General features: G+C 39.5%; 15 protein-coding genes across 15 annotated transcripts; 4 read left to right on the top strand and 11 right to left on the bottom strand.

Moving 5' to 3' along the window:
* Nucleotides 1–100: 100 nt before the first annotated feature.
* On the top strand, nt 101–400 carry M896_091340 (subunit M of DNA-directed RNA polymerase; the record flags this gene model as incomplete). The annotated part of the gene is made up of 1 exon (XM_014707762.1): nt 101–400. One exon carries the CDS (start codon nt 101–103, stop codon nt 398–400), a length of 300 nt encoding a protein of 99 aa, XP_014563248.1.
* An 80-nt stretch (nt 401–480) lies between these two features.
* On the top strand, nt 481–735 carry M896_091330 (uncharacterized protein; the record flags this gene model as incomplete). The annotated part of the gene is made up of 1 exon (XM_014707761.1): nt 481–735. One exon carries the CDS (start codon nt 481–483, stop codon nt 733–735), a length of 255 nt encoding a protein of 84 aa, XP_014563247.1.
* A 34-nt stretch (nt 736–769) lies between these two features.
* M896_091320 (ATP/ADP translocase) lies at nt 770–2446 on the bottom strand (the record flags this gene model as incomplete). The annotated part of the gene is made up of 1 exon (XM_014707760.1): nt 770–2446. The coding sequence occupies one exon, from the start codon at nt 2444–2446 to the stop codon at nt 770–772; it is 1677 nt and encodes a 558-aa protein (XP_014563246.1).
* A 276-nt stretch (nt 2447–2722) lies between these two features.
* On the top strand, nt 2723–3679 carry M896_091310 (subunit beta of prenyltransferase; the record flags this gene model as incomplete). Its single annotated transcript, XM_014707759.1, has 1 exon — nt 2723–3679. The coding sequence occupies one exon, from the start codon at nt 2723–2725 to the stop codon at nt 3677–3679; it is 957 nt and encodes a 318-aa protein (XP_014563245.1).
* Nucleotides 3680–3834: 155 nt separating this feature from the next.
* Nucleotides 3835–5190, top strand: M896_091300 (uncharacterized protein; the record flags this gene model as incomplete). The annotated part of the gene is made up of 1 exon (XM_014707758.1): nt 3835–5190. One exon carries the CDS (start codon nt 3835–3837, stop codon nt 5188–5190), a length of 1356 nt encoding a protein of 451 aa, XP_014563244.1.
* Nucleotides 5191–5303: 113 nt separating this feature from the next.
* Nucleotides 5304–6392, bottom strand: M896_091290 (developmentally regulated GTP-binding protein; the record flags this gene model as incomplete). Its single annotated transcript, XM_014707757.1, has 1 exon — nt 5304–6392. One exon carries the CDS (start codon nt 6390–6392, stop codon nt 5304–5306), a length of 1089 nt encoding a protein of 362 aa, XP_014563243.1.
* Nucleotides 6393–6457: 65 nt separating this feature from the next.
* M896_091280 (uncharacterized protein) lies at nt 6458–7510 on the bottom strand (the record flags this gene model as incomplete). Its single annotated transcript, XM_014707756.1, has 1 exon — nt 6458–7510. The coding sequence occupies one exon, from the start codon at nt 7508–7510 to the stop codon at nt 6458–6460; it is 1053 nt and encodes a 350-aa protein (XP_014563242.1).
* A 101-nt stretch (nt 7511–7611) lies between these two features.
* On the bottom strand, nt 7612–9777 carry M896_091270 (WD40 domain-containing protein; the record flags this gene model as incomplete). Its single annotated transcript, XM_014707755.1, has 1 exon — nt 7612–9777. The coding sequence occupies one exon, from the start codon at nt 9775–9777 to the stop codon at nt 7612–7614; it is 2166 nt and encodes a 721-aa protein (XP_014563241.1).
* Nucleotides 9778–9924: 147 nt separating this feature from the next.
* M896_091260 (uncharacterized protein) lies at nt 9925–10800 on the bottom strand (the record flags this gene model as incomplete). Its single annotated transcript, XM_014707754.1, has 1 exon — nt 9925–10800. One exon carries the CDS (start codon nt 10798–10800, stop codon nt 9925–9927), a length of 876 nt encoding a protein of 291 aa, XP_014563240.1.
* A 162-nt stretch (nt 10801–10962) lies between these two features.
* Nucleotides 10963–12279, bottom strand: M896_091250 (uncharacterized protein; the record flags this gene model as incomplete). Its single annotated transcript, XM_014707753.1, has 1 exon — nt 10963–12279. One exon carries the CDS (start codon nt 12277–12279, stop codon nt 10963–10965), a length of 1317 nt encoding a protein of 438 aa, XP_014563239.1.
* A 60-nt stretch (nt 12280–12339) lies between these two features.
* Nucleotides 12340–12614, bottom strand: M896_091240 (uncharacterized protein; the record flags this gene model as incomplete). The annotated part of the gene is made up of 2 exons (XM_014707752.1): nt 12340–12571; nt 12595–12614. The coding sequence occupies 2 exons, from the start codon at nt 12612–12614 to the stop codon at nt 12340–12342; spliced, it is 252 nt and encodes an 83-aa protein (XP_014563238.1).
* Nucleotides 12615–12649: 35 nt separating this feature from the next.
* On the bottom strand, nt 12650–12964 carry M896_091230 (uncharacterized protein; the record flags this gene model as incomplete). The annotated part of the gene is made up of 1 exon (XM_014707751.1): nt 12650–12964. The coding sequence occupies one exon, from the start codon at nt 12962–12964 to the stop codon at nt 12650–12652; it is 315 nt and encodes a 104-aa protein (XP_014563237.1).
* A 203-nt stretch (nt 12965–13167) lies between these two features.
* Nucleotides 13168–14589, bottom strand: M896_091220 (uncharacterized protein; the record flags this gene model as incomplete). The annotated part of the gene is made up of 1 exon (XM_014707750.1): nt 13168–14589. The coding sequence occupies one exon, from the start codon at nt 14587–14589 to the stop codon at nt 13168–13170; it is 1422 nt and encodes a 473-aa protein (XP_014563236.1).
* Nucleotides 14590–14661: 72 nt separating this feature from the next.
* M896_091210 (putative subunit p30 of RNase P/RNase MRP) lies at nt 14662–15327 on the bottom strand (the record flags this gene model as incomplete). The annotated part of the gene is made up of 1 exon (XM_014707749.1): nt 14662–15327. The coding sequence occupies one exon, from the start codon at nt 15325–15327 to the stop codon at nt 14662–14664; it is 666 nt and encodes a 221-aa protein (XP_014563235.1).
* A 38-nt stretch (nt 15328–15365) lies between these two features.
* On the bottom strand, nt 15366–16112 carry M896_091200 (putative subunit p30 of RNase P/RNase MRP; the record flags this gene model as incomplete). The annotated part of the gene is made up of 1 exon (XM_014707748.1): nt 15366–16112. One exon carries the CDS (start codon nt 16110–16112, stop codon nt 15366–15368), a length of 747 nt encoding a protein of 248 aa, XP_014563234.1.
* Nucleotides 16113–16136: the final 24 nt, after the last annotated feature.

Raw genomic sequence — 16136 nt, 5'->3', positions numbered from 1 at the left:
TATGAAATGGCTGATAGTATTCATAACAACAAACCTCACATTGAAATACAAACGAGGAGATGTGGTATTCAATACCGTTTGAAATGAAGCCCAGCACTTGATGTTCTGTGTGTGTGGAACGTTAATACATGTTGCCTCCGAGAGTAGGAAGATAGTATGCTTAAGATGCAAGCGAGAAAACAGCATCGAAATGTTAAAGCCGGTTTGTAAAACTGTTAATATCAAGAAAGAAGCTTATTTTGAGCAAATTGAAGTTAAAGGCGCCAAGATTAAGCATGAATGCCCAGGATGTGGAAATGAAGAAATGATGTACAATACAGCACAACTGAGATCTGCAGATGAAGGGCAAACTGTGTTTTACAGCTGTGAATGCGGGTATAAGTTTACGGTACAGTCATAAAAATCCATGGATCATACCTAAAGGAAATATTTGTTAAGATTGTATATGCAGTGTTTATGTGTTGCCTTAAACGCCCTCATATGCAGAAAGGAAGTATATCGATTGGAAGCTTGATGGCGATATGCATGCTTGGATGTATGCTCTTTGTTAAGATGCATGGAGGAGTGCCACTGTTGATGCATGTGATGCTACAATGCATGCTGATCTTTGTATTTATTTTGAGCATATCAATCTATGGAGCATTCCAAATCAGGTGCTGTAGTGCAGAGAATGAGGAGTATGTAAAGAAGATAGCACACTATGATATGTTGTACAAGGAGTTTGTCAAAAAATAAATGCAATGGATACATGTGTTGAGTACATTTTAATCTACATTTTTGCTTTCTCGGGTTCAGGCAATTGATCCTTCTCTACCTCAACCATGTCAATATCCACATCTTTGTTCTGCTTGACTGCTGATTCATAGGAGCCTGAGAGATACACTATAGATTTCATCCACATTGCTGCAAACACTGAGATGATTCCTGCAGTGATTGGAGCAGCCTGCCTGAGATCCTCTGTTGAAAGAATCTCAAACATCATCAATCCGTATATTGAACCTATAGATTTTCCGACCTTTCCGAAAATCCCATCATAGACGCTCTTAAACCTTGCTCTATATGTGGGATTGATTCTCATGCCAAGCTTTTCTTTACAGATATCGAATGCAGAGTATTTTGCAATTTTGAGCAGAGATAGAAATATAATGCCTGAATAATTTTCAAGCTTATATTTGAGCTCTCCATCAGGGAAAAATCCGCTCAGGAACTTAAGCGAGGATCCCTCAACAACTGTGTTATATATTGTAGATCCAAAGAAGAAAATTACAGCCATTAGCGTGATGATCGGTGTTATCATTCCTACAAGCAAAAAGCCGCTTGTCTCCACAAGGCTTGAGAAGGGCGACAGATTCAATCCTATCACTATGATTGACGTCATATATTGGTCGATCTGGTTGAACTTTCCAGAATATTGTCCTTTTTCTTCATTGAAGTATTCAGCAGCAACCTTGGTGCCAGCCTTGAATGTAGACTCAATCATATTGTATGAGATGTTGAAGAACAGCACTATCAAAGACATTGCAAGAAGAAGCCTGGATTGGGACATGGTTTCAAGGCCTTCTGCAAACGAAACATTCGCTTTTGCCTTCTTTCTTCTTGAACCTGAAGAAACAAGGAACAGTGGCTTTGCCATCACTACTTTCTCAAGGTAACTTTTTAAGAAGATCACCAGCACTATTAGAATGCCTTGTGTGATGAAAATGCCAGAGAGGAAAAATTGATTCTGCTCAAATGTGAAGCTTCGTCGGAGATTGAAGAATCCACCCGTTGCAATTGCAGACAAGAGCAGCGACAGATTCATGATGATGATCAAGGATGGAATGAACCTGGAGAACTGCTTGATTGTGCACAGCTCGTTCAGGAAGCTCATGAACAGATATGACAGAACCAGGCTTCCCCACATCTCTGCCGTAATGAACACAAGCGTGGCAAGTGGCTCATTGATTGTCAAGAACATTGATTTGAAGATGTTGAGTCCTTTAGAAGACATCTTCCCGTCAACAAAGATGTCTCTGAAAAGAAACCTTGAGGGCGAGATGTGCTCCTCAATCAGAAGGATAGCGCCATAGAAGAAGAAGAGAGATGCAAACCCGGCACAGAATATGGAGAATATTCTGGAGACTGTCTTTGAGCTAAGCTGATATTGGATGAGGAACACCAGTGTCATTGACACAGGAAGGACATAGAATATCTTGATGAATAATATTGTTGTTGGCTCCTGCCTTACCATTACAAACATGTCCTTTAAGATCCTCATGAATGAATATATGAATCCTACGATTCCAAGCATCACGCCCAACAAGATGAACTTTGGATATTCTATTCTTGCAACTCTGAAGTATTTGAAAAGCCCCTGTCTGCTATTTGCGTCCTGCTCGACTTCATCTTCTGTGGGGATGTCATCTGTGTATGGTTGAGTGTGTATGTTGTCTTCTACTTCCTCCATTTGTTTGTTTATTCATTGGTATATTATATATTTGAGCATTGTAATGAAGAAATGAAGTGTATTTGTTATGCATTTGTAATGTGTTGATTGTAGATATATGTGTGTTGAGTATAGGTCATGTGTGTTGATTGTATAATGTATTAGATCTGTTTGCAGTGTGATGGATTATATTGATGAAAATGTTTGTCTGAATGATATTTATGAAGTACTCACGAATGATATTGATAAAAATGTAATAATACTGGCATTACATGAAAGGTATCATTACGACCCTGAATGAAGCTTAGAAAGGATGAACACTGTGATTTTGTACACAGGATGATGAATGCAAAGAATCTGATGTATTATCTATCTACACCTTATAGATTAAATACAATGTACTGGGCATTGAATTCGATGATGATGCTAGATGATCAGAGAGCAGCAGAAGCACAGTGTGAGGCTGTTTCGTATGTGCTCAGATGCAAAAATACAGATGGAGGTTTTGGAGGCAGCGAAGGATATCCATCAAACATAACAAGTACATTTAATGCATTGCAGATACTATACATGTGCAAGCATCGGTATGAAGCAAGAGATACAGTAGAGTACATATGTGGACTACAACAGAGTTCTGGATGTTTTCACAACGATGCATATGGGGAAGAAGATACAAGAATCAATTGTTGTGCGATTCTGAGTCTGCATTTGCTTTTTCTACTTGGCAATGGATGCTTTAAAGTGGAAATGCTGGCAAGGCCAATGCATGATAATTACCTGAAGAATACAGGGATTGATGTAAGTATGATTATTGAGTATACGTTGAAATGCTTCAATAGAGATGGAGGATTTGGAGCCATCCCTGGTGCTGAATCGCATGCTGCACAGGTATTCTGTTGTTTGAGTGTTCTGCGATCTCTTGGAGCACTTGAATGCATAGATCGTACTCGAGTGAAGAGGTTTATTGCAATGAGACAGACAATATCTGGTGGACTTGCCGGAAGAATAAATAAGAAAGAGGATGTGTGCTATTCGTTCTGGGCATACTCATCCGCTGTGATGATTGGAGAGCAGCAGAGTATTGATGAGGAGCATCTTGTCAGGTTTATTTTATCGTGCCAGGGAAAGACTGGAGGGTTTTCTGATCGCCCTGGTAATGAGACTGATTTGTATCACCTTATGTTTGCTCTGGCAGGGCTGTCTTTGCTAGGATACTGTGGGATTAAGAAGATTGATGCAGGATTTGGATTGTAGCATGAATGATTTCTCCGAGTATTTATTTGAATAAATAATTGAAGTGGAGCATGAACAGTGTTGTACAATGATAAAATGTTTAGTGACTATGATGTAAGTAATGCAAGATTATATGTGTAATCAAACACGAAGAAACAATCCCTGGAATAAACGGAATGAATGTGTGTATTTTTGAGAATGACGGAGGACAATGGAAGGAAGTGTATGCTGGAATGATTTTGATGATTCACAAAGGAAGTATTTTTATTGAGGAGATGAGCAGTAACGAAGGAATGTGGGTGGAACTGTTTGGAAAGACATACAGGAAGTCTGAGGAGAATATAATCCATATATTTAATGAAGATGATGAGCATGCGCTGTGCTTTGAAACAGAGAAGATTAGGAACGAATTCTACGAGTTTTTGAATAGAATAGATGTGAATGCAGAAGATGAGCAGTCTGGCATATGCGGTGATGAAGAAGGCAGTAAAGAAAACATGGATGACAAACTAAATGCACATGGCAATAACTGGTTTGATGAATTGAAGAGAGCAAGCATGTACATGGAAAGCGAGATTTTTAAGCAAACAATACGTAACAAGCAGGGAATTATTGAGCTTGTGGAGTACAGTAGTTTGTATCTATTCAGAATGCTAATTGAGCATGGAAAAGATGTTTTTGAGACGTTTGGAGCACCACAATGTAGTAGCATATCGCCTTATTTATTCTACAAAACAATTATAGCAGGTAATTTTTGTGAGGAGTTGGCAAGAGAGTATGAAAGTTTTGTGCACATACTTGATAAGAAAGAAATAGCATCCAGGAATCCAAAGATTGCAGATATGCCTCTTTCTGATGTTGTAGAGTTGCTAAAGGCATGCTGCACCAGGAGATGTAAGGTTGGAAGCTTGGAAGTATATCTAAATAGGATGTATATGGAGAAAGGTAGCACATCCGAAATGTTTTATTACATCTGTTATCTATTCAGGAGCCAAGCAGCAGAAAAGATTGATTTCACATATGTTTTCCAGAGTATTAATGCACTGATAGAGTTGGATCCGCATGGAGATCCGCTGCTGTATATTTTTGAAGGTCTTTATATTATTCTTGAGTTGTGCTCTGCTGAGAGATTGGATGTGTTTTTCATAGAAAGCTCGGAGATGTTTAAAAACACTGATCTTGTGCATTATGAAGAGATACAGAAATTCATGCTGTATTTGTTTTCAAGATATGGATTTAGAGCCAGGGAGTTGTTTATAAGCACCGGCAGTCTTAAGAAAGTGTTTTCACTCAGTTTTCTGGATACTCATAATAGAATATTTATTTGCAAGATGCTAAATCAAGTTGTATCAAGCAATAAAATAATGCATGCATACTTCATCAAAAATGATTTACTGAGGAATGCATCGCTAACGACTGCAAATGTTTCAAATGATGCCGCACACTCAATATTAAGGAATGCACTTTCCAAGGCAAGCAGCGAGCTGAAGCAGTATTTTGATGAATGCATAATGCACAAAATTGGTGTATAAAACCTTAAAGAACTGTGCGCCCAAACCTATATAACCCAAGTACTTTTATACTCCAAATATTTTGTATAAATAAAGGTATTACATTAATCACAACTTCTTCAATCATAATCATGTTATTTCAAAAATATTTGAATAACATCTTCATCCTCCAGTAAATGCCCTAGTCCGACCCTTTGTGGAATGTGCTTTGCACTTATTCCCCACACAAGAGCATGCTTGAATCCCTGTAAGAAGTCTTTGTGTATGTGTATGCAAAGATCCTTAATCGTTCTTCCTCTCTTGATAACCACGGGATCATCCATCGACGGAAACATCCCCTTCTTCTTAGTGTATACCCTCAGCAAATCCAACTTGCTCCAAATATCCTCCATAAGGCCGTCAATATTCCAATCCTTGCGGCAGCTAATCACCGTGCTATTTGGCTGACCTGCGATCTTATTGAAATCAGTCAATGAAAGCTCGTCTATCTTGTTGTAAACATACAGGCAATCTATATACACAACAGACCCACTCAATACATCAATAACATCGTCTTCAGATACATCTTCCTTTATCAGCATCTGGCAGTTATTGATCTTGTACTCTCGTAAAATACCCTTTATTACATCCTCTGTTGTTCTTGTCAATTCACATGTTATTCCAATACTTATTCCACTGCTCGATGTAGGCGTAATCGATATATCAGGTCTTTTTTTGTTGAGCCTGATTCCCATTTCGTAAAGCTCATGCTCAAGAACCTTCTTGTCATCGCTTCGTCTTGGATCAAGCATCATTAGTATCATATCTGCCGTTCTTGCAACACCAATTACCTGCTTTCCTCGACCTTTGTTCTGAGAAGCACCAGAAATAATCCCAGGAAGATCAAGCACCTGGATCCATGTATCATTCAATCGCATCTTGCCAGAAATACAGCTTAGAGTCGTAAACTCATGTTCTGCTGCTTTACTGTGTGTGCTTGTGATTCTTGACAGTAATGTTGACTTCCCAACACTTGGAAATCCTATCAGTGCAACTCTGGCATCTCCGCTTTTACACACTTCAAAGTCATCGCCTCTACTCTGCTTCATTTTTGGTGCATCAAGCTCCTGTCTATACTTTGCAAGCCTGGCCTTCAGAATCCCAAGATGATGCTCAGTCTTCTTGTTCTTTTGTGTCCTTGCCATTTCACTTTCTATCTCGTTGATCTTATCCTGGATCCCCATCCAAGGGCCATCCACTTCCATTACAAATACATTCCCAGCTCTAGCCTGTGACTACATAGAAAAGATCACTGCCTTACACGTAACGAACAAAGAAAGCCATCCAGCGATGAGAGAAAGCATATCCCGTCAAAAACACAGCCATCAGTTATCGCCATAAAAGAAATGTTGTCTACACACAACACAAGCTCCTGCTTCACAAACATATACAATCTTTTTCTTGTTGCAACATACAGCTTATCTCCATCACACACAATTCTCAAAGGTTCAGAATCCAATGGTCCTATTCTTGCATACACATGCTCTATTCTAAATGGATAATGCAACACAATAACACTGTTTGAGCTGCAACTCGCAAGATACAGAAGCTTGCCATCTGGAGAATACGACAATCTTCTGAAAAATCCTCTCCCTGTAGAAAACATCTTCTCGCCATTCATCTCATCCATATGCTCCACCTCCACAAGCTTATCTCTAAACACATATGTTTTCCCAATTCTATCCTTTCCTAACGATGTTAATAATCCAAAGCAATTGTTGAATGCAAGGCCCTGGACAACATCATTGTGGCACTGAATCTTTTGTATCATCTGTACATCTATGCATTCTTCAACTGCATTTATAACATTACTGTCATTCATGCTTGCATTAACATCTTTATGCATTCCATAATGACGCACCTTGTAAACAAGTACATGTCCACTTGAAAATCCAACAAACAGATGATCTCGTCCCCACACAGCTTCATATGCATCATCTCCATCAATCCTCTTTATCATATGAGGCACCTTGCTTACCCAAATAATAACCTCTCCTCCATCAGAGCACGATGCCAACAAATCTCCATTGAATCTGACACAATTCACTCCTCTTTTATGCCCAGAAAGTACAGAGTCATACACAATCTTCACTGAAGAGTTCAATGCTGTTGTATACCGAAACTCTGTTCCATCCATATTGCTCTTTTCAACTCTCCATAGCCTTATTTCATTATCACCTCCTCCAGTTGCTATCAATTTTCCGTTTGTGTCCATAGTAAACACTGACGCCTCTTCATGGAAGTACAAATTGTGTGTGGTTACTTCCACTGGCACCCATTCCTTCGCCTCTATTACTCCCATTCGTATAGGGTCATTCTTCTCTAATAATATCCAAACTCATCATCTCTGCAGCTTCTCGATTTCTAAATACTGCATATACAAATACATCACAAACAACCATTTTAATCAAGATAATTCTTTGCAAAAAGCGCACTGAATGCAGTACCTTCCAACAGCCTTGCACATTCTCCATATCTCTCACTTTTCAAATATGCAAAAAATGCATGATTAAGTCTTCCTTCCCTCTTGCACTCATCACCAACAGCACTGAGATTAATCTTTCCACTCAACGTATCTGTTAACAACACACTAACCCAGTTCTTGGACTTAAAGAAACAATCAGATGCCTTTTCAAGCTCTCCATTTTTAAGAAAATATCTTCCTAACTTCTCATACTTGGCAATGCTGTTTGCCTTGTTAAATGCTTCATCATACCGATTCAGCTTCAGTAAAATCTCAAATCTTTGATTATCGTCCATACACAGTCTCAGAGCCTCCTCATGCATCCCTAGAGATTCAAAAAATACAATCGCCCGACTACGTATTCCATCACTCACCTCAATTGCATTTCCTTGTAGTATTGCCTTTTGGAACTCCATAAACCTGCCATCCACCTTCCTAATCTCAATCAATTTGTCTTGCAAATAGAATACATCCTCTCCTTCAACACCCGCTAATATACCCTCAATTGATGAAAAATGATATACATAAGGTTTTTCACCAACAATCATATAATATCCTTTCATGCACGATACAAAATACAGCACCTCGTTATCTACGCAACATGAACTCACTGTATAATACTCACTGCATACATGTTCAAATACCTCTGTCATCATCTCATCGGTCACCTCAATGTCCAACTCCTCAAATCCCTCAATCATCTCATGGTTTATCTTATACACTTCAATCGCTGCTCCACATGCAATCAGAAAATCCCCAATCACCACCAGGTGACTTGAAATACCTTCTATCTGGCACACAGGTCTTCCAGACATGCTGTAGATTACAGTATGCTCCATCACATTTGCACCAAACAACTTTGGAGTCAGGTAAAACAACTTGCTGATTCCTTGGATTTCTAAACTCCTCAGCACTTCCGCCTTCTTATAGAAATTAACTATGCTTCCATTCCTTACTACATATTCCTCCTCATCAATAAACTGAAAATCTCTTCCTTCCCCTGAATATTTGCTCCTGAATCCCAACGATGAATAAACTTTATACTCTCCTTCATTACCAAGCGCTATCATCTTTCCACCAGGTGACGCATCCAGTTCATCAGGACAGAAGTCCAAACTCGATATCATCTTCTTTACTCCAACACTGTCACTTCTGGAGCCATACACTGAATTTCCCACACAATAGAATATCCTTCCATTGCTCATCCCTGCAAGCGATGACATCTGCTGTGCTCCCACAAAAATAAGCTCCTCATCACATCCAATCATCATCATTCCATCTCGCTCTTTGATATCCCATACCCTTCCTCCCTGCAGTGCAAGCATGTCTTCCTGCTTGAATGTCTTACTATTCCAAAGACGCACACTTCCATCTTCACTGCAGGACGCAAACAACGGAAAACTGTTCAACATATACACCTTGTTGATATTGTTTGTGTGTCCTGTGAGTGTCGAAACACATTGTCCAGTCTGGAAATCCCATACCTTCAATGTCAGGTCATCCGCTCCAGACACCAGATATCCTTCATTCACAAAACATATGCTGTTCACTCCAGAACTGTGCCCTTTGAAAGTCCTTATACAGTGCGGCTTCTCCACACTCCACATCTTAATCGTTGAGTCCAACGAGCACGAAATAAACTTACTACTGTCCTGTGGATAAAAGCATACATCCATGACAAAATGTCCATGGCCAGTATAAGTCATCGACTGGTTGATTCCATTTTCATATACCCACATCTTCATCGTAGTATCATCAGATGCCGTCACAAACATAGGCTTCTCAGGATGCCCTTCTATCTTTCTTATGAAGTCACTGTGTGCCTGAAAAGACTTGATCTTCCTATACTTTCCAAGCTCATATACAGTAACACATCCATCATCGCTCCCAATAAGAATCCAGTCCATTTTTCTCAATATCACACAGGTTCGAATCGGCTCGCTGCATACATGCACACTATCAACGTGTGCCATCCTCTCCATATCCCATACTTGCACCTGTCCATCAAACAGTCCTGCAAATCCAATCGCCTTCGTGGGATGGATCTGTACACTCTTCACCTTTGTCGATCCAAATGTCTTCTGTATTGATCTTTTCAGCTTCATGTTTATAAGGCAGGGCTCATTCCATTTTTATTTACCATGCGCTATGCATATGCATTATCACAAATCATCAGCATTGCCACACTAATAAGCTTTAACAAATACATTCCAAAATATATTCAGTAATCCTATCGCATAGATCCTGCTGTGCTATTCATCCTTCCTGATTGCCTTCTTGAATTCTTCATATCCTCCTTCCATCAGGTACACTTTTCGGTCTGCAAACATATAGCAATTGTTTCGGCAAAACCACATCCAATCTATGTGATTCACCCCTTCCATCACACACATCCATGTGTCTCTATACTCATATATACAAACCTTATTGTCTTCAACTGCTCCAATTGCAAAATCATCAATCTCATTCCGGATTTTTATCATCTTAGATCCTATGCTAGGCCTTTCATATCCTGCTACTTCCTTAAGCTCCTCAATCTTCTGCAAATAAACCATTCCATTCCTCTTCATCATACAGAATTCTCCTTTATGCATGCTTGCAAAATCAATCACTCCATTCAGCTTACTAACACTCATCCTATCCTCACTCCTTTGCCCACTAACCATATTATCCAGGTTTCGTGTGTCATACTCCACAATACTGTTCTCTGCAATACAGTACACTCGATTATCGCCCCACTCTGCCATCTTACACATCCCAACAGGAATCGTATCAATGTTGTATCTCACCCGAAGATCATACAGCTTCACACTGCCTTCTCCAACCGCCGCCATGCATCCATTCTTGCTATATGCATGCATCTTGATGTAGTCATCCTTGTAAGAATATACCATCTCTGCTCTGCATCTGTCCCACACTCGGATTCCCTTCACCATATCAGTCGTAGTAAAACAAAGATCATCAGCAGGATAAAACTTAATGTCCTTCTTCAAATGATCCATAGATATCTCACTCATCACAGGCATTATCGTATGAATCGTCCCCATCTTATCACATGCTATTATAGAACCTTCAATCATCGAAGACGAAAAAAAACTCAGATCACACAGGTAGAAAAAACGTTCCATAGCAGGGATGCTTCTCCATTCAAAATCCTTTAATCACATTTAATATATCTTCTTAAGACTCTTCTCTTCCATTACCTCTTGCAATGTCTCACAATCCATCTAATCTATTCTTCAATCCCCTGCTTCATCTTCACATCTGTTATCATGCAACACCTTAATCTATCATCTTTCAAGATCGCTCATAAGAATCCTGCACTCCTCTTCCAAACAAGCAAGCTCATTCTTCTCATTCCCATCAAAATTTCCCATCCTGTGAATTGCATTTGCAATTATGCCTATCTTTCTGCTCTGTAAGTTCAGCATCTTCAACATTTTATTCATATACTCATCAGTCTTCACTTCCTTATCCTTATCTCCTAGTGGGACAGCCTCACACACATGGAATCGTCCTCTCTTGTACTCCCTTGTTCCAAATGATCGTGTCCGATATTCTCCATCACTTGTATTCTTGCTGCTTTCCTCCTCCATACTACTATTGCCCGTTTCTCCATTGCTGTTATCTGCTTCATCCATCAGTGCTGGGGTACTTCTACTGTCAGTAATCTCGCCTTTATATCTGTTTCTAAATCCATTACATATCTTCTGTATACTCTTCCCAGATGCTTCATGCATAAGTTCAATCCATCTCTTTACCTCGTTCATATGCACTCCTTTCACAAACAGCATATCCACCATCATCTGGCAATCATTTAGAAAACTCTTCATCGGCAGATCCAATTTGTGCCGTTCTAAGTTATCACTGCATGCATCAATCTTCTCTGCATCTTTAGTCATATCTGAAACTCTCAAAAAGCATTTCATCAATTCTAAAAACATTCCCTTGAGAACCATTGGAAACATAATCGGCCGGTCAATCACAGACTTTCTATCGTTTGCACCCATAAGGCCACAATTTGTTCCAGATGTACCACAATACTTTTGTTCACATTGCACTTCACATCCTTTAATTCCACTTCTACTCCAATCTACCTCATTCATTATCAGTTTTTCTTCATTTCCAGGCATCATCAAGAAATTCAATATAATATCACTCCATCTAATTAGCAGTCTCCCATCATTTGCTATGCACATACTTTTCATGCTAATCTTATTGCAGAGCCACTCATCATCAATATTCATTCCAACTACATACACTGCTTGCACAAATATCCATAAACCAAGGTTCTCGTCAACTAAGTACTTCTCCATTATCCTGCTATTCACATGCACTGCTCCTTCATGAATCATATACAACACATCATCAATCCAAAAACACTTAGATACTCTCAATGCATTACTTCTAGCATTCATCGCATGACCCATCAGCAGAGACACCAGCTTAATCCTTTCTTTTTCATGCAACCCTGGCATAACCTTCTCAAAAATAATTACCTGACTTCCATTTACATCTATTCCCTGCCATAATCTACTTGAATCATCACACCAGATCGTATCAAGCTCCTCGTATCCACAAGCTCCATTAATTGTTTTTCCATGCATCTGTTTTCAAACAATCAATCAATTTATAAAAAACAATAAATAGCACAACATTAACAAGGTTTAATCAATCCGCTCAAACCTGCATCCAACAGGTCCATACTCTCCACAGAAAAACAATGCCCCATGCACATCAAGAAAAGCACCATCATCTACCTCAATCTTAACCACGTTGTTATGGCACTTAACATCCACTTTGCTCCTCAAATCACTGCCTCCAAACTCTCTAATCAAGTCATAAATAAACTTTTCAAGAACTGTATCGTTAATACTTCCTGTCTTTTTATATAAAGCCCTAAATTAACACTATCCACTTACAATCTATACCTCACATGCATCCAGGCCAAGGGGTTCACTGGCATTCTATTATACATCAAATTCCGTTATTCTCGGCTTTCATGCACTCAAGAGTCACTGCAAGCTCACACTTCTCCGTAAAAAGCACCTCATTCTCAACCAAAGCCTCTTCCAATGCGTTTCTAAGATCCACAACTTCTTGATTCTCCTTACCTTCAATCATCTCAATGCATCTATTAAGGTCGTACTTCAGTGAATGATCACCTGTCTTCATGCACACATCCTTAAGAAACAATAATACTCTCTCCTTGTCACTGACTTTCTTCTTGCCTCTCTCCTCAGCATCTGATACTTTACTGCAATTCGTCGTCTCGTTCAAAGCCAACCGCATAAACACAGGGATTCTTTCTTTTTTCAGACACATAATTTGGAGGGAAAATCAATGTATCAGGCATCAACAAATAGTACCTTTAATAGATCACCATTACTACATCAAATACTTACCTATCGTTAATACATCAAATACACTCTTAGTAAACAAACAACTCATGCTAATCAATTTAATAACGATCATGTACATCCTAACTCAACTATTCATTGCTGCGCTTTCTTGTAAAACAACGTTCGTGGAAGCATCGCACACAACGCACTCCTGCACAACTCATACTTCTCCTTGCAATCAAAGTGGAACTCAACATTTCCCTGCCCAACAGAAATACTCAGAAAGTTCTCTAGATAGATCCCACTGCTTGCACCAGGATCAAATCCAGCATCTACAAGATTAACTGTTCCAACAAGGCTTCGAGAATGCTCGTTAAAAACAAAAATCATGTATCCATAGCACTTCACATACCTTCGCTTCCACAGATTAGTGCACACATCTCCCACATCTCCTCTTAGGTTCACAAATCCCTTGAACCACATGTTGTACGAAAACTTCTTCACTACAAGCCACTTGCTCAAAGATCTCAGATCACAAGGCGGTGTTGCAGGAATCAGGTGCAGCTCATCATCTGATACAAAGGATAGAAACAGTCTCAAACCCCATGCATCAGGTGTCCCATTTGTGAAAAATCCTTGGATGTTCTTAAACACATTCTTAGATGTATAGTTGTCCCACAACAGCATGCTCTCAAGTAAGTTGTTATGCACAGAGTGGATCCTCTCTACATCAACCACAAGTGTAGACTCGCATGACTTCACCACCTCCGCTTTAGAAAACATTCCAGACACCTTGCGATGCAATAATAACACAAACCTAACCAAAAGTCCTTCCCCATCCATCTTCTCAATCGGAATCTTGATCATCTCATTAACTCCAATGCTTGTCCATGGCTTGTGTTTCTTTGTTTCATGTGTAATCGCTTTGCACTCCATTCTGATTGAAACCTCCTCTATGTCACCACGCGTACTCATGAATCTCTCCACCTGATCAATGTGTATAAATAAATGCCCAGGATACCTGTTAATAATCATCTTACTTGGAAGCTTGACGCTCTCGTCTTTCACTGCAAGCCCGTTTGTCTTTTCATCATGAATCACCTTCCTGACAGGCATTTGAGGCGTCATTGTGACCTTTAAGCTTGGAGTCATCGAGTATATTCTTTTATGAATTTCCTTGTCCTCTTTAGCTTTCGCTGTTGCATTTATATCAATTTCCTCATTGATCTTAAACGCCTCTCCATTTGTAATCCTCTCAACATTGACCTTGATCTCATCATTCACATCTCCACACATCACAGTGCAACCTGAACCATTATATACAGTATCTGCATTATCATTAAAATTAACATCAGTATCAATATCAATATCAACAGATACTCCACTCGCCTCATCTTTCATATCCAAATCTGAATCAGGCACCCATTCATTCAACTCTCGGAAGTCAACATTGCACTTACTGCTCATTCCATCGTTCCTTTCCTCCACTTTCACATCAGCAGAGACTCCGGAATGCATGGCTCTGCCACTCTGCACTTTGCTTCTTGCTCTCATCCTGTTGCGCCTTCCTCCCATAGACTAGTTTCACATCACATTCTATTTATCACCTTCCTCACACAACAGATACGTTTCAAATAGATACTTGTATCATCTCATCCTTGTTTCACCACATATCAGGTACTTACACGACCTCAACATTCTTGCCGAGTTCATCAACACCCGTCTTGCACAACTCTCATCTACACCAACCCCTTGCAACACACTCACAAACTCAAACGGTCTCTTTACCTCCGTATTGCATGCTGCTCCACTAGAAACTATAACATTAACACCTTTTGTAATCGCAAGAAGCTTCCTAATATTCCTCATCCATATTGTCTTTTCTTTCTTCATATACAGCCCTTCCGCAATCCGCAGTTCAAAAAAAATATTCTTCTTCGCTGCTTCCTCAACCATCTTGTCTGGAAAACAGATCCTCTTAGAAAAGTCAAATGCAATAATGTCAGGTTCAATTCGCATAATCGCTTCAAAATCTCTCGATTCATTCATTAACACCGCAACTATGCACTTCATTGTCCTACGGATCGCTTCCACCACTTCCATACTAGGTAGCTCATCAACTCTAGAGTACCTTATTTCAACTCTTCTGAACACTTGCTTGCCTTCTAACACCAATAAATCATGCTGCTTCATCTGCATCACATCTCTCGCATCAACTGTGTTATTAAAACACATTCCATCACACTCATTCTCTAGTAAGGCATTTGCCTCATCAATTGGATATCTTCCATCAACATTCACATCAAAATACATCAGAACAGGGAACAAACATCAGCTTTAAAATATTCATTCTACACTTCCTTTATTCTTCCTTTATCCATCAACCATCCATACTTCTTCATCAAAAAATCTCTTTTTAATGCTCCATCATCAACACTAGTCACAACCATCCCTTTGTGGCAATGCCTTCTCATTGCACAATGCTCAAGTAGCCTTTTAGAATTGCATAACACTTGTTCAGCACGCTTTCTCTTCAATCCAAACGTTTGTAACATCAAAATCACATCCTTAACTCTTTTCAACTCACTCAGCCTCTTTGCTCCACTACTCACAACCACATTCTTTCCCTTCGTAACAAAAAGCAGTTTACGCACATTCCTCATCCACATCACCTTCTGCTCAACTCCATAAAGTCCCTCCCTTATTGGAATCTCAAAAAAAATATTCTCCTTCATTGCTGTTTTTACCAATCCAGACTTCAGTCGAAGCACCGGGCTTGAATAATCAAAACTAATCATGTCAGGCTGCAGCTTTATCAGCTTGTCAAGCCCTTCAGCTCCTCCAATCCTTACTACAAACACATCACTCTTCATCGCCTTCTTCTGATCATAGTTGATTGCCTCTCCTTCAGCAAACTCCAACTCAATCCTACTATACCATCCATTCTTAACTCCAAGATCCTTCGGTTTCCATAACAGTCGATTAAACTCACCTGCCTTCACTTTCTTACAAACACAAAATCCCTGATATTCGCTTTCCTCAAGCCCTTTCACTTCATCTGTACAATAATCTTCACTCACATTCACATCATAATACATATGGGCTCCATCTATCACATCTAC

This window comes from Ordospora colligata (assembly GCF_000803265.1).
Source record: "Ordospora colligata OC4 chromosome Unknown contig_09, whole genome shotgun sequence".
NCBI classification, from domain to species: Eukaryota; Fungi; Microsporidia; family Ordosporidae; genus Ordospora; species Ordospora colligata.
Note: the sequence above shows the minus strand (reverse complement) of the source record. Positions and strands in the feature narration are given on the sequence as shown.